This window comes from Diabrotica undecimpunctata, chromosome 7, assembly GCF_040954645.1.
Source record: "Diabrotica undecimpunctata isolate CICGRU chromosome 7, icDiaUnde3, whole genome shotgun sequence".
NCBI lineage: Eukaryota > Metazoa > Arthropoda > Insecta > Coleoptera > Chrysomelidae > Diabrotica > Diabrotica undecimpunctata.
Genome location: NC_092809.1, coordinates 102,472,297 through 102,487,858, shown reverse-complemented (window position 1 = coordinate 102,487,858; position 15,562 = coordinate 102,472,297). Strand labels below are relative to the sequence as shown.

Genomic DNA, 15,562 nt, shown 5'->3' with positions numbered 1-15,562 from the left:
GCAGTAGCTTTCGTTAAAGTTAGGGTCTCTGCTCCGTAGGTCAAGACTGGTAGGATGCATTGGTTAAATGCCTTCCTTTTCAGGTGAATTGGAGTATTTGTTTTAAAAATGTCTCTCATCCTTCCATATGCCGCCCATCCCAACGTGATTCGTCTATTTAGCTCGCAGGTTTGGTTGTCTCTGGTTATTCTGATTTCATGACCCAAGTATGTGTATTTATCGATTAATTCTACCTTGTTGTTATTGATCTGTATCTCTTCGCTGGGAACCATATTGGTCATCATTTTGGTTTTCTCGAAATTTATCTCCAGCCCAGTTTCTTGTAGTATGTAATTCAGTTCTTGGAGCATGTCTTTGATCTCTCCCAGATTATCTGACAGAAGCACGATATCGTCCGCAAAACGTAGATGGTTTAATCTGTCTCCATCGATGGATATTCCTTTCTGTTGCCATGTTAGTCTTTTAAATGCATACTCAAGAACGGTAATGAACAGCTTTGGTGACATGGTATCACCTTGCCTGACTCCCCTTTTTATCTTTATCTTATTAGTTGCTGAATGTAGACTTATGGTTGTTGTGGCATTTTCATATATATTTCAGAGTAATACCGTTTACTTATTCCCCATATATGCTCAATTGCAATAAAAATACCATGGTACGGAGGAAGTCGAAGACCTCTATCACGCCCATATTGTTTAGCCAGTCTATCTACCTTATATATTGGTTCTGGTTTATTCCTATCACCAATGAAATATTAAAAGCATATGCAGTTGCACCAATTTTATTAAAAGCATACCTCTGGACCAGTTCCAGCAATTGAGCTTTCAACCATTCTTTTATTTCAGCTTTTCTTTGCAACAGATGTAGAGCTTTATTATTTATTGTGCTATGATACGGACCATTATCCATTATAATAATTGATGGTTCCTCTAAATTATTCAACAGCTGATGTTCAAACCATTGCAAAAAGTTATAACTTATAACGATTCATGTCTCCATAGTAGTCAAAATTCTTTGTTTTGGATGAAAAAAACAAGCTCCTTGTATAAATCCATTACAATTTCCTGCATGGAGAACAATATATCTAAAAAATAGTTTAAATTACAAAATAAAATATATATCTAAAAAATAATTTAAATTATCAAATATAATATAAATATTATGTACTTAGTTGTCTTGGCTATTATTGAAGGTAATGATAAAGGCTACAAACATTCTTCTTGTGTAGTGCGGCAGTAAAATATTTATGAGTTTGATTGTTTGTACATTCATTATAATAAAAAAAAAAGATGATGAAACAAAGCATAATTTCCCAAAACCATTTCAGTTTTATTTTAAAGTAAATTATTAAATATTGTTATTTCTTTTAAATTTAAACATTGCAACAAAAGATAGTTGAGTTTAAAAAATGTATTTTTTAAACATATATTTACCTTGCACCAGTGACTTTAGTTTTCTTAACACTTTTGTCACTTGAATCTTGCCAAGAACGACTAATAGTACCATCTTAAAAAATCCATGTCTCATCCAAGAAAACAAATGTGTATAGACCTTCATTTTTTAGTTTCACATACTGCTGCAGAAAACATGTCTTCATCGTGGGTAACTCCATTAAATCACGTCTTTTTTTCAGCATGTTTTTAGCAATGCTTGATACCATTGTTTCGTTCTTAGATCGACGTCACTAAATGATTACATCAGGTCCACGACATTATGAATTATCATTAATATAGATTGATGGTCACGTTCTGTCTCAAAATAGGTAATTAAAGAAATGACCATTTTCTGGACACAACTTCTTAAAGCTTTAGGCATTTTTGAAAATGTATAAAGGTTTATTAGTTTTCAAAAAAACTTTTTTTTGTTAATTTAGCAAAAATTGAAAGTACAAAGTAAACAACCAACACGACCTAACCTCCAATTTACAAACACAATAACAATGATAATAACAAAAAGCGCGAGAGCGAGAAATGAACTGGCAAAAACTACAATATTTTCCCAACTGATAATTCACTAAAAGTCATCAGAATCTATGCATAGGGAGTTTGCTGTATGGTTGGATAAAAGTTACTAGAATGATATTATTTCATTCTTATTGTAAAAGAACTTCGTGTTATAAACTATTTACATTGTTGTTTAGTAGACTGCTTGATTTTTTTATATATAAAGTATAAATTATTTTTAGGTTTTACAATTGCAGTAATGTTATATATTGTTTTAGGTCCGACGTATTAAACGATCAGTTGCGAATAATTGATTCAGAGCCCAAAATGACGAACTTCCTGAAAATAATCATCGATGTATTTGACGAAACTAAACCTGACTTAGTCGCTCCCGCAAAAGGCATGAACAATGGATTGCTGAAGGACCTGAAGAATCTACAAAGGGAAAAGGATAGAATTAGTAAATATGACAATGTACCCGACGAGACAGATTATCACAATAGGGAAGAAACCATACATGAAGAGAAGACTGATGAAATCGAACATACAAAGTTGTAAACTTGACGGCACGGAAAAAGATTTTAGAACATTTTAAAGATTTTACCATTTGGGATTGACACTATTAGAATATTTACTAGCTTATGTAATAAAGCACGTCAATATTATTAAACCATTAGGTAAAATAGAGTATGCTGAACAGCTATCACACATACTTGAAGATAGGAAACTCATTTAAATGTTAGAAGTAAGCCAAATTAATAAAAGACAATCGTATTCGGGCTGATTATTAGTTCAACAATACATATAATTAATTGGACATGGGTTTAGGTGGTATGTAATCGATATAAATAAAAGAATTCAAGTACCATACGTATTTAGACCAGGTGTTATCTGTTTTGGCTTCGGTAAATCGTATGTTGTCCTATTTTTTTGCTTTGATTGCTTCGAAATATTAGAAATGATAACTTCACTATGCGGACACTTCAAAATGTGGGCTAAATTTTCTATTAAACAATTTCGGAAAAAATTATAAAAATTCAATTTTCTCCTTTTTATATCTCAGCAGTTGTGCATTTTAGAAAAATTTGGTGCAGACAAAAAATGTTTTTAATTAAATTTACTTCAAGATAGAATTAATTGCAAATGAAAAAAATAATTCTTATAATTGCAAAATTACCAAAAACCATTAAAAAAGAGCCAAAAATTAATGTTTTCAATAATCTTTTTCAGGTATTTAGAAGCCACATAGAACATGCAAAATTTACCCAGTAAACCTTTTTAATATAAAAAAACATATTCCACAAAATTTCTGTACAATCGATTAACTTTTTTTAATTTTTTTTTGAAAATTGTGTACAATTATTTACTGAATATATGATTATATAATTTTGCAGATATGCGTTTGTTCCAACATTATATTACTTTAATGAAAAGTTAGCTAGATTTTATAGTGATCCATTAAAATTTACAAAAAAACTTGGAAATTAAAAAAAAATTATTGAATATTGTTAAATTTGTATACTAGGAACGTAAAGAAATTAATTCAATACAAAACAAAACAAAAATAAAGAGTAATTGTAACAAAAAAAAAATAAGAAATATTAATTAACATTTTCATAACATAAATTACACAATGGTGTAACATGTTCCAAACACAGATATTTTGTGCATATTTGGCAATCATATTTTGTTTTCATATTTAATATTCCTATCACAAACAGCACAGCGACCTTGAGTCCCGGTACTTGTTCCGCTGGCAAGTCACATATCTCCCTAAGCCTTATTCTGATGGTACTGGGTAAGTTGGTAGACATAGCCCGTATATTTTGATAGTCCCTGGTTAGTTACATCGAGAGTTGCAGTAAAAATTCTTTACGTGGTGTTTTGGATTCATCATTTAGACTAGTATAAACTACAAAAGAGTTTATTCCTATTAACCATAGGCCATCGTGGCACGAGCGCAATTATATTGCGTGCATAATTTATCCACCACATCCACTCCCCTCTTCGTCTCATTATATGTAATAGAGAAAGATCCCAGAGCGATCAGACATAACTTATTTTCACACAGATGAAACCTTAGAGTCTCAGTAGCGGCTCGCGTGCTTTGAATACCTGCATATTTATGAAACTTGCTGAGTGACACTTGGGCAGTTACCAGGTGAGAAAGGTAACTAAAAATAAGAGCTATTTAACTTAAATTTACATAACTGATTTTTATACATATTCTGTAGAATATTATTTTGAAAATACTGTAATAAGTGTCAGACACTTGTCATGGACCAGAACTTTTGTCAGACGCTTTAAAGCTCCACTAAAATTAAATGAACTTTACTTACTTTTACATGTCTGATTTTTAAATATGTTATTAATGGAACTATAATAAAGTTATATTTAATCAGTCAGACAAATTAAAATGACCAAACATCCCTCAAACACAAAAATTAGTTAACCAGAAGTATGAGCGCGAGAGTGCTGTGCTTGCATTTCAGAGTGAGTGAGAGGTCTATAACTCGGTTCTCCTTCTTTAACTCACAATCTGTTTCACTCTATGTTAGTTTTGATCAATATTTCTCTCCTTCGATCAAAGGCTACAAAAGAGGCCTTCGTCATGAGTCTACTCAATTAGATTTCAACATTTCTGGTTCCGATCAAATTAGACCGTCAGATTTTTCGCAAGAACTCAAAAATATCAATTTCAAACAGGCCCTCGTTGATTTTTTTATTCAACACTGGACATCTGACGAAATGGTGCCATTTATTGAGACTAAACGGATATTAATTAATTCTAAACAATGTCATTCTTACATCGTTGATAATAATACAGTTTTATCGAATGTTGATGACAATTTATCGTGTCCTGAACATGAAGAAGCTGACACTAAAATTGTTTTTTATATTTGTAATGTAGACGTTGAAGCAAATTTTGTTATTAGATGTTCTGATACTGACATTGCGATAATTATGTTGGACATATGCATAATTTAAAAAATGATGTTTCGAATGTATGGTTAAACGCAGGCACCAGAAATAACCAGGGATACATTAATTTGACAAAGGTTTACGAGTAAACCTTTACAAAGGGTAAACAAAGACCATTCAATATATTAATGAAGAAACATGAATATCAGCGAGCTTTTATGCAGTTTGGAGAATCAGAGTTGTTTACCGATGAGCGCACCCAAAAAGATGTTTTGAAAATAATCCAAAAATTTATCTGCGAAATTTATAGTTTTACTGATATGTGCAACATTAATGCTGCCCGGCTTCAATTGTTTTTAAATAATTACAGCGTATCTAATATTAACGAAGAATTCGATCGCAAAAATTAAAAAAATTTTAACGTTAGTGAATTCCTTCAAACTTCAGGTCTTATACTTTGATTTCAGGTTTAGAATATATTATGTTTGTGATTTTCTGCTTTTTAATTCTTTGAACTATTTTTTGCAGAAGAAACAGTCAGCAACAACATAACTGATAATGATGAAGATGATGACTCGGATGAGCAGCATCATGATTGGTTGAATGATGAAAATTGTAATAATTGCGACAATGAATATGATGATTAAAATATGAAAAATGTTTGTTTCAATCAATCCCAGTTGAAGATTTTTTACAAAAATTATTTTTTTTAATTATCCTAACTAGTATCCTTTTACAATAAAGTAAATATAATTACTATTTAAATGGGAATAAGCCACAATTAAAGGTTAAAGTACGTTTATTGACGTTATTAAAATGCCACAAGAAAATAGATTCAGAATAAGAAAAAGTAAATATAATTTCTTATGAAACCAAATTGCTCCGATTTAATTAATTATCCCAAATATATTCAATACATTAATTTATTTTAATATTTATCTTAATGCTAGAGTTCAATAGAGATGCAAAAATATTTAATCGGATCGAAAGCAGTAAGTATTCTTAATCTATTTGAATTTTTTACTCTGAGGCTCATGCGCACAGCACTCTCGCGCTCATACTTCTGGTTAACTAATTTTTGTGTTTGAGGGATGTTTGGTCATTTTAATTTGTCTGACTGATTAAATATAACTTTATTATAGTTCCATTAATAACATATTTAAAAATCAGACATGTAAAAGTAAGTAAAGTTCATTTAATTTTAGTGGAGCTTTAAAGCGTCTGACAAAAGTTCTGGTCCATGACAAGTGTCTGACACTTATTACAGTATTTTCAAAATAATATTCTACAGAATATGTATAAAAATCAGTTATGTAAATTTAAGTTAAATAGCTCTTATTTTTAGTTACATTTCTCACCTGGTAACTGCCCAGGTGTCACTCAGCAAGTTTCATAAATACGCAGGTATTCAAAGCACGCGAGACGCTAGTGAGACTCTAAGGTTTCATCTGTGTGAAAATAAGTTATGTCTGATCGCTCTGGGATCTTGGACTATAATTATTATCTCAGGTTTATTTGTGATAGGATCAATATCATCTCCATGGTGCATTGTAGAGATAAGTAGGACGTTTCGAATTTTTTTTTCAAGTCTACCAGCTAGAGTGACACTACAAAACCAATTATCCAGAGTATAAAAATTATCCAGTGGACGGTATAGAACTGTTTGGCATCGGAAATAACAAAAAATGTACTGCTTGAAACTGCATTTTCCCCGAAAAGCTTCTAGTTTCTCGTCAATGGAAACATAAGCAGAATGAAAATAGCATTTTTTAATGTTGCTGTTAAATTTTTCTATCAATGTTCGTATTGGAGCAAGCTTATCTACTTGTATTCTTTCATTTCTTGTGTGAATGTTATCAAATCGCAGACATTGCAAAAGAAATTGAAATCTAGGCTTACTCATTACAAGCCGAAAAGTTTCAATGCCAGTGCCATCTGTTCTCCAGAGATCCCCTAAATTCATGTGGTTTGCTTTTCTAATACCAGCAAGATAAAGAAGACCAATTAGTGCTTTGATTTCGGCAATGTCGGTACGTTTCGCATCTCTTTGTCTGTTGTAAACGTTTGTACCACTCTCAATTTTTATATTTGTACAGTCAACAACTAGATATAGCATTTCTTCGTCAAAAATGCAATTCCAGATGTCAATAGGTGTTGAGTGAGTTTTAACAAATTGTTTTATATCTGGCAATCCTACAAATATATTGGTACGTTCTTACATTCTTCAGTGGACAATGTTTTTTCAACTTTGTTCATTTGTCTTTACCTATAAAGTACGACTCCCGTCTGAAACTAACAGTTTCTTCATCTATTTGATCGTCTTCAAGTCTTCTTGTTCAGTATCATTACATGCAGATCGTTCTTCTACATGATCCATTTCATTTTGTTCATCATCATCTTCATACATTTCCTCGTCGGTCGATACTTCCTCAAATAATTTTAATAATCTTTGTTTCTCCTTCTCGTAATCCATATCTATATTCTTATAAATATACAAATATATAAACATTGAAAATAATAAAAAGAACTTATATCACCTTACAGAGTAAAACTTTCGATGTCTGATCCAAAGCACAAAAATGTGTGCCGAATACTCGCACCCGGTGTACCGGACTGTGCTGCTTAATAATAAAATTACAATGCTCTTTTTTACACATATATACGCCCACAGTTGAGCGACGACTGAAGGAAGACGTATATGGAGCCGCAATTCCAAATCCCCACGTCAATCGGAGTTACTGGAAACTTTACAGCGCCGGTCTGACACACCGTGCGCGAGTAACGGAATGTTAATGGTTTTTACTACTTTGCAATAAGTATAGTTATTTTTTTAAATCTGCAATTAATTCTAACTTGTAGGAAATTTAATTGTAAAACTTTGTTGTCTTCACAAAATGTTTCTAAAATGCATAGCTACCGAGATATAGCAAAGAAGAGGAGAAAAAAATTTAAATTTTTTATTTTTTTTTTACAAATTGTTTAATAAAACATTTAGACCACCGTTTGAAGTATCCGCATAGTAAATTTATCATCATCATCATCATATAACGGGGGTCCTACGGCGATTGCCGCTTCCCGCATTTCAGCCTCCATCTTTTCCTATCTCTCCAATCTCCCTCTTCTAAGCCTCTAGATTGCATTGTTTTTGTAATTTCTCTTCTCCAGGAATTTGGTGGTCTTCCCCTTTTCCTTCTTTCTGGCGGAACATACATTAAGGCTTTCTTTGGCCACCGCTCCTCCTCCATTCTCATCACGTGACCATACCATTGTAATTGCCTTCCTTGTATTCTATCTGAAAGAGTATCTCTAATTCCTGCACGGTTTCGTATTTCCTCATTCCTGATTCTTTCCATTCTCGATACTCGACATGACCTTCTAAGATAATCCATTTCCACAACGTCTACTTTATCTCGTTCATTCTTTGTCATCGTCCAACATTCGGCACCATATGTAGTAATTGGTTCTACAATTGCTCTGTATACGCGAAGTTTGGTATGCATCTTTATTTTATTAGACCACAGTAATGAATTCAGTATTCGGATGCATTTTTTCCCTTGGGTTATTCGGTTTTGTACATCTATCTTAACTCTGCCATCTGCTGATATGATGCTTCCTAGATATTTATACTGGTTGCAGCCTTTTATGACTGCGTTTTCAAGCCTCAGATCTGTGGTATTTCCTCCAATTTTTAAATATTCTGTTTTGCTTATGTTTACAGTAAGCCCCCATTTGGCATATTCCTCAAATAATTTTCGATTCATATAATTTATATCTTCCTCATCGGTTGCAACCACCACCTGATCATCTGCAAACAACAATGTATACAGAGTTTCTTGTCCCACTTCGATGCCCATAAATCTACATTTATTTCTCCAATTCCTCAATGCTTCTTGGACGTATATTTTAAAGAGTGTCGGTGACAAACAGCATCCTTGCTTTAGGCCTTTAGTGACTTTAAATTCATTTGAGGTTCTGGTTCCAATTTTTACACAACTAACTGCATTTTCGTACAATTTATATATCGCTCGGATATACGTCGAATCCAATCCGGACCTTTTGAGGACCTCAAACATTTTCTTTAACGGGACACTATCATATGCTTTCTCAAGGTCTATAAATACCAAATGGGTCTCTCTACTTCTTTCGACACGCTTTTCAATTATTTGTCGTAGGATAAATATATTATCAAGGCAGGATCTCCCGGTACGAAAGCCGCTTTGTTCTTCAATATCTTGTATCTGTCTTTCAACCCTCTTCTTTAATATTCTGCCGTACAACCGGCCCACAGAGCTCGTCACACTAATACCTCTATAATTGGAACAGTCTCTTTTATTCCCTCTCTTATATATGGAGCTTATATAAGATTTATTCCAATCTCTAGGAATTTCCTGGTCTCCACACATACATTTATTGAAAAGGTCTACTATTAATTCTAAAAGTGCAGTCGGCCCATATTTAACCAGCTCTATGGGAATGTCTCCAGGCCCTGCGGCTTTTCCGTTTTTAACCTCTTTTAAGGTTTCCGTCAATTCAGATAATGTTATTATAGGGATTTCCTGTCTTTCGTCTCTGTTGTCTATTAATTCCCTTATCTTTTCCCATCTGTACTCTACTCTATCCTCTTTCAGCAGTTTCGTATAATATTCTTCCCATTCATTTAACTTTATGAGAGAAATGTTGTCTTCATTTTTCTCATTTTTCCTAAACTGTTTTAATGTTTTCCAAGCTTGCGCCACTTTTGTTCCACCCATAAATCTGTCCAGTTCATCACACTTAGCCTCCCAGTTTATATTTTTCGCCTTATCCACGTCTTTTTTAACTTCTCTATTCCATTTAGCGTATATTTCTCTGTCTTGAGGATCTTTGGATTGAAGCCATATGTGATATGCTTGTTTTTTCTTGAGAACTTTCTCTTCTAGTTCCGTTGACAACCATTCAGGTTTTGCTTTTTTCCGATTTTCAACTTTTCTCAGTGCTTCATTTGCCGCTTCATGAATATATTTTTTAATTACCTCATACAGACTTTCAGGGTCTAAGTCCTTTGTTTCTATATTTTTTATTTTCTGAGCTATTCTAATTTTATATAAGAACTTTGTCGAATCTTGTTTAAAGCTTTCCAGGTTATATTTTATGTTTTCTATGGTTGTTCCTATGTCTGTTACTTCATCATTTTTGTGACTTGATTGTTCTCTCTTAAATGTCACCATTACTTTTGCAATAATCATATGGTGGTCACTTCCACATTCTGGCCCTCTAAACACCTTCACGTCCTTCGTTTTTAGTTTAGAATCTTTACGATGAATGAAATAGTCAATTATTGATTTTAAATTCCTGGTAGGCTGCGTCCATGTAAATTTATGTATATTCTTATGGGGGAAGAAACCATTTAATATTTTCAAAGAATGTGCCTCGCAAAAATCTATTAATCTTTGGCCATTGTCGTTCAGAATGTCTTCTCCATATCTCCCTATTATTTCACTGTTGGAGCTCTTTCCGGTTCTTGCATTAAGATCACCTAAGATCCAAATTTCTTTCTTCTTATTAATTGTGGCTAGAACAGTTGTTAACTTGTTAAAGTACTCTTCCTTGCTGTCAACCCTTGAGTCATCCGTCGGTGCATATGTTCCAATTACCACTATTTCATGGCCATTTTTCTTAATTTCCATGAGGATAATTCTTTCATCTATTTCTTGCCATGATTTAATACATTTTTTCAGTTTCTGATGTATTGCTATAGACACTCCCCTTTTAGCTCGTTCGCTCTTTTCTACGCCACTATAGAAATGCAGGTATTCGTTTATCTTTTCATTTCCTCTTCCTTTTTTCTTTACTTCAGTTAATACACAGATGTCTAGTTTCATTTTACTCAGTTCACGGAAGACCTCCTCTTGTTTTGTCCTTATTCCTTGTATGTTCCAAGCACCCAGATTCATAATAAGTAAATTTATCATTTCTAATAAAATTTTGATGCCATTAAAGCAAAAAAATAAGATCATATACGATTCACCCAAATGAATGTGTTTTATAACAGATACCGCCTTGACTAATTAGCGAAATATTGCTTGTTTTAGTAAAGTAGTTTTTTTTTTGGAAGTCGATATTTTCGGCTTAACACTTTCTTGGATAAATAAACCTGTTTTTGGTTTCAGAATAATCTCATAAATATATTATCAACATCAATTGCACTTACAGTTGCAGTGTGCATTACATAATTATACTAGAATTGCTAATAAGTATACTATAAAACTTTGTACAGAGAATACTCATATGAAATTTCATCAACTTCCCACTTTTTTCCTATTTCTTTTATTCCTTTTATTGTCTCTCTCCCACTCCCTCTCTTTTTCTCTCTCTCGGTGTGATTCTGGCGACGCACAGAAGCATGGAACTTCAATTCGAAGTTCGTTTTTTTTAGTTAGGTATTTATATCGACTCTCTTGGGAATTGCCCACTAGGAAAATTGTGAAATAAAACGGTATTCAGTATATCCCAATTATTAATAGAAAAAAAAAGTAATAAACAAATTAAAGTAACTTTTTGCGAAAGTATTTTGGACTCAAACGCTTTATTTTGTCACCGAATTTTGCCTAGTAACCCATGTCCATATATTATGGGACACTCAGTGTAAGTAATGTACTCAAAATATGTTAGACTTATACAGTACAATATGCAGTTAACCTATTCAAAAACTTTATAAGTATAGTACTATACCCTATTTTTGACTTTAAAATTTGCACACACTTCTATAGTATTTAGAATGTTATACAAAAATGCTCAAAGTCTCTGTATTTTATTTTTCAATACAAATGTATAATGTTATGATAATATTTAAATGATACATGTTACTGAAAGCTAACTGAAATGAATATTTAGGGTTGTCTATAATTAGATGGAATGATTTTATAAGAACATCCGTTCCCAATTCTATACTATTTCTATAGCATAATTTTATGGCCTGCTTGGTCACTCTATGTTTGTCCCCCCGATTTAGGATAAATATTTTATGCCTTTAGAAATTATTTTATACAATTACATTTAGTACAATATTTATTTAATTTTCACTATTTTGTAATAAGCAATTTTTCAAAATTTATTCTTTTTCTTTTCTTTTTGGTCTTATACGTGAAAACGTTTTTTCCGGTTATTGCATGGTGGTAAAAATGTAATCAAAAGTAGGACAAAGTATCTTATTCTTTATAGGGTGCCTGTTCGTTCCGAACGTTGGTGATCATTCTGGCTATGATGACTTTGTTGGTCGCTATAAGGAATAGCTGTGTTTTTCTTTCAATAGGTCTTTCTATACCATGCTCTCAGGTTAGCAAGCCAGGATATTCGTCTTCGTCCTGGGGTCCTTTTTCCTTCAATTTTACCTTGCAAAATGCATTGGACTACCTCATATCTGCCGTGATTTTTCATTATATGTCCCAAGTATTGCAGCTTACGACCCTTCGCAATGTTGACCAAATCCGCGGTTGTGTTCATCTTCCGTAGTACTTTTTCATTGGTGACTTTGTCTGTCCATGGTATCTTCACGATTCTTCTGTATAACCTTAGCCTGAAGTTTTGATAGTTTCCGCCTTCAATGTCCACGTTTCGTTTCCGCCTTCAATGTCCACGTTTCTACTCCGTAGAGAAGCACTGAGTACACGTAACATTTAAGGAGCCTTATTTTTGTTTCTAGGGTGAAGTTATGGCTCTTGAACACAGGACTCATAGTCAAGAATGCACTTTTTGCCTTCCCGATGCGACATTTAATCTCTTCAATTCTCATTTGGTTTACATACAGTTTGCTCTAGTTATGTTTTCCTTGCTGATGATCATTAGCTTGGTTTTGCTGGTGTTTATATCTATATCGAGACCATATGCTCTAATTATTTCCGTTATTTTATTTATTAAGTTTTGTAGGCCTTGTATGGTGTTGGAAAACACTATTGTATCATCTGAATACCGCAGGTTATTGAGCTTGACTAGATGTATTGAGATATCTTCATCAATATCTTTTAGAGCCTCTTTAAAAATGTGCTCCGAGTACATATTGAATATCAGTTGTGAAATTATGCACCCCTGTCTCACCCCCCTTAAGATTTTGACCTGATCTGTATATTCTCCATCTATTAGGAGCACCGCTGATTGATTCCAAAACAGGTTAGCTATTATTTTTAGGTCTCTTCCGTCAATCGATGTCCTCTTCAGCACTTTCATCATTTGTTCATACCTGACTGTATCGAAAGCCTTCTTGTAGTCAATTAAGCCTGCAAAAACATCACAGCTGACATCTTTACATTTCTGAAACAATACCTGCACGCTAAATAAAGCTTCCCTCGTACCAACGGCGTTCACAAATCCAAATTGATTGGGCGCAATTTGTTCCTTGCATTTCTGGTAAATTCTTTTCTGGATGACTTTTAAAAACGGCTTCAGTAGATGGCCCATTAGGCTTATGGTCCTATAATCTTCACAAACTTTTGCTCCTGGTTTTTTGGGCAATGGTACGAACTCCGATTTGATCCACTCTACTGGTATTTTTCTTACCTTGTCTATTTCAATAAATATTTCAGTTATTATTTTTATTTGTTCTGCATCTAGCTTCAGCAGTTCTACAGGAATTTCATCAAGTCCCGGTGCCTTTCCATCCTTCATTTGTCTGACGGTGCCGTTATTTCTTCTGGTAGGATTTCGGGACCTGAATTTTCTTCGATTGTGGTTTTTTGTATTGTTCGAAGATCGTGGAAAAGTTTCCTCACAAGTATTCTTCCCATACTTTTTTTTATCTTCTTTGAGGTCTTTGTATTGAGGTTTTCACTCAATTTCAGTCGATCATTAGGATCTTTCAGTTTTCTAATATCATACTTCTTCATGACTTTGAAATTACCTACAACTGGTACATGATCAGAATTTATGTCTGCCCCCGGATATGTTTTGACAGGTGTACAACTGTTCCTATACCTCTTATTTACTAGCATGTAATCAATCTTATTTCTTACAATCCTTCCCACAGAATGCTGTGGGGATTTCCAGGTGTGTACAATTTCCTTGGGTGTAGCTTAAACCAGTTGTTGTGAAACACAGTGTGGAACAAAGTATCAGTTGTCCAAAAATACGGATCGCTAGTTTAAATTCGGAATGAAGAACCGAAAAAATACTACTTTTATACAGTACAATATGTTATAATTGTAGACCTAACTCTCTCTTTTTCCAATGACGTCACAACCTAAATCAAGCTTTGGTCTCCTTCAACATATCTCCAACATTGCAAGTTCTCACGTCTTTATGTTCTCACACTATATATTACTTACTAGAAACATACTTGTTACTCAAAATTCTTCTTCTAAATGTGCTTATCTTCTAGAGATGTTGGCGACCACATTGACCCATTTTATTCTATTCACAGCAGCTCGAAATAGATCAGTTGACGTTAGACCAGTCCACTTCCTAAGATTGACCAGCTGGGATATACGTCTACGTCCAGTGCCTCTCTTACCCTCAATCTTGCCTTGTAGAATGAACTGTAGAAGTCGGTATTTATTATTACGCATGGTGTGGCCGAAGTAAGCCAATTTTCTGTTCTTTACGGTGTTAATAATTTCTTTGTCTTTTTTTTGCCTCTGGAGAATAGATATGTTACTCGTCTGGTGTATATATGAGACCCTAAACATACGCCGATAGCACCACATTTCAAATGCCTCTAATCGTTTTATGGCTTATGTAAGGCTCCAACTTTCTACTCCATAAAGGAGGACACTAAAGACGTAACATCGTACGGCTGTTGAAAGAGTTTCTGGCTTTTTCAATACGAGTTTTTATTTCATAGCTGTGATCCCAAGTATTATTAATATTGCAGCCCAAATAGCATATTTTTTCCACTATTTCTAACGATGTATCGCCTATTGAAATTTGGGCATTTATGTTGGTGTTCTTACTAATGATCATTATTTTTGTCTTCTTGCAATGTAGTTTTAAACCGTATTTGTTACATGTTTCTACAACGTTATCCATCATCCTTTGGAGTCCCTGCGCACTATCTGCCAGCAACACTGTATCGTCTGTATATCTAATATTGTTTATAAGTTGGACATTTACATTAATCCCACCTTTTGATTCGTCCATGGCCTCTCTAAATATGTTTTCAGAGTATATGTTAAATAATGGATAAATTTAGGATGTCAATTAGTTTCCCATGTGGGGACTCGGACTTTATCAAATGCCTTCTCGAAATCAACGAAACATGCATACACATCGCAGTTGACGTCCCTGGCTCTCTGTATTAGAACTTGCAAGCTAAAAAGTGCTTCCCTCGTTCCGAGTCCTGCTCTGAATCCAAATTGAACTTGACTCAGGTGTACTTCTAATCTGGTGTATATGCGCGAGTGAATGATAGTAAGGAGTACTTTAAGTACATGGCTCATCAAACTAATTAATCTCTGTTCTTCACATTTTCTAGTGTGGGTTTTTTAGGAAGTGGGATGAAGATTGATAGTAGCCAGTCTTTTGGTAAGTAACCAGTCTCGTAGATGTTGTTGAATAGCTTCGTAAGACCTGTGAGCTTATCCACTTGTTGAGCAAATTGTAGTAAATGTCAAAAAACGCAAACAATTTCATCATTTCTATGTGGAACTGAAAATTCCCAGAGAATTCCGGCAAGGATTTCATCATATATTATCACTATCACCTATAACATTCACTATGTACTCTGAAAT

The 15,562-nt window shown here is 33.6% G+C and overlaps 1 protein-coding gene across 2 annotated transcripts in view; it reads left to right on the top strand.

Moving 5' to 3' along the window:
* LOC140445667 (uncharacterized) overlaps positions 1 to 4,040 on the top strand; it is a 227,256-nt gene extending 223,216 nt beyond the window's left edge. The window contains exon 9 of one of the 2 annotated variants that reach the window (XM_072537905.1): positions 2,222 to 4,040. In XM_072537905.1, coding sequence (XP_072394006.1) covers positions 2,222 to 2,501 — 280 coding nt within the window. In that variant the 3' untranslated portion in view covers positions 2,502 to 4,040. The remainder of the gene's footprint in view (positions 1 to 2,221) is intronic. The other variant, XM_072537906.1, reaches the window with a different exon arrangement.
* Positions 4,041 to 15,562: the final 11,522 nt, after the last annotated feature.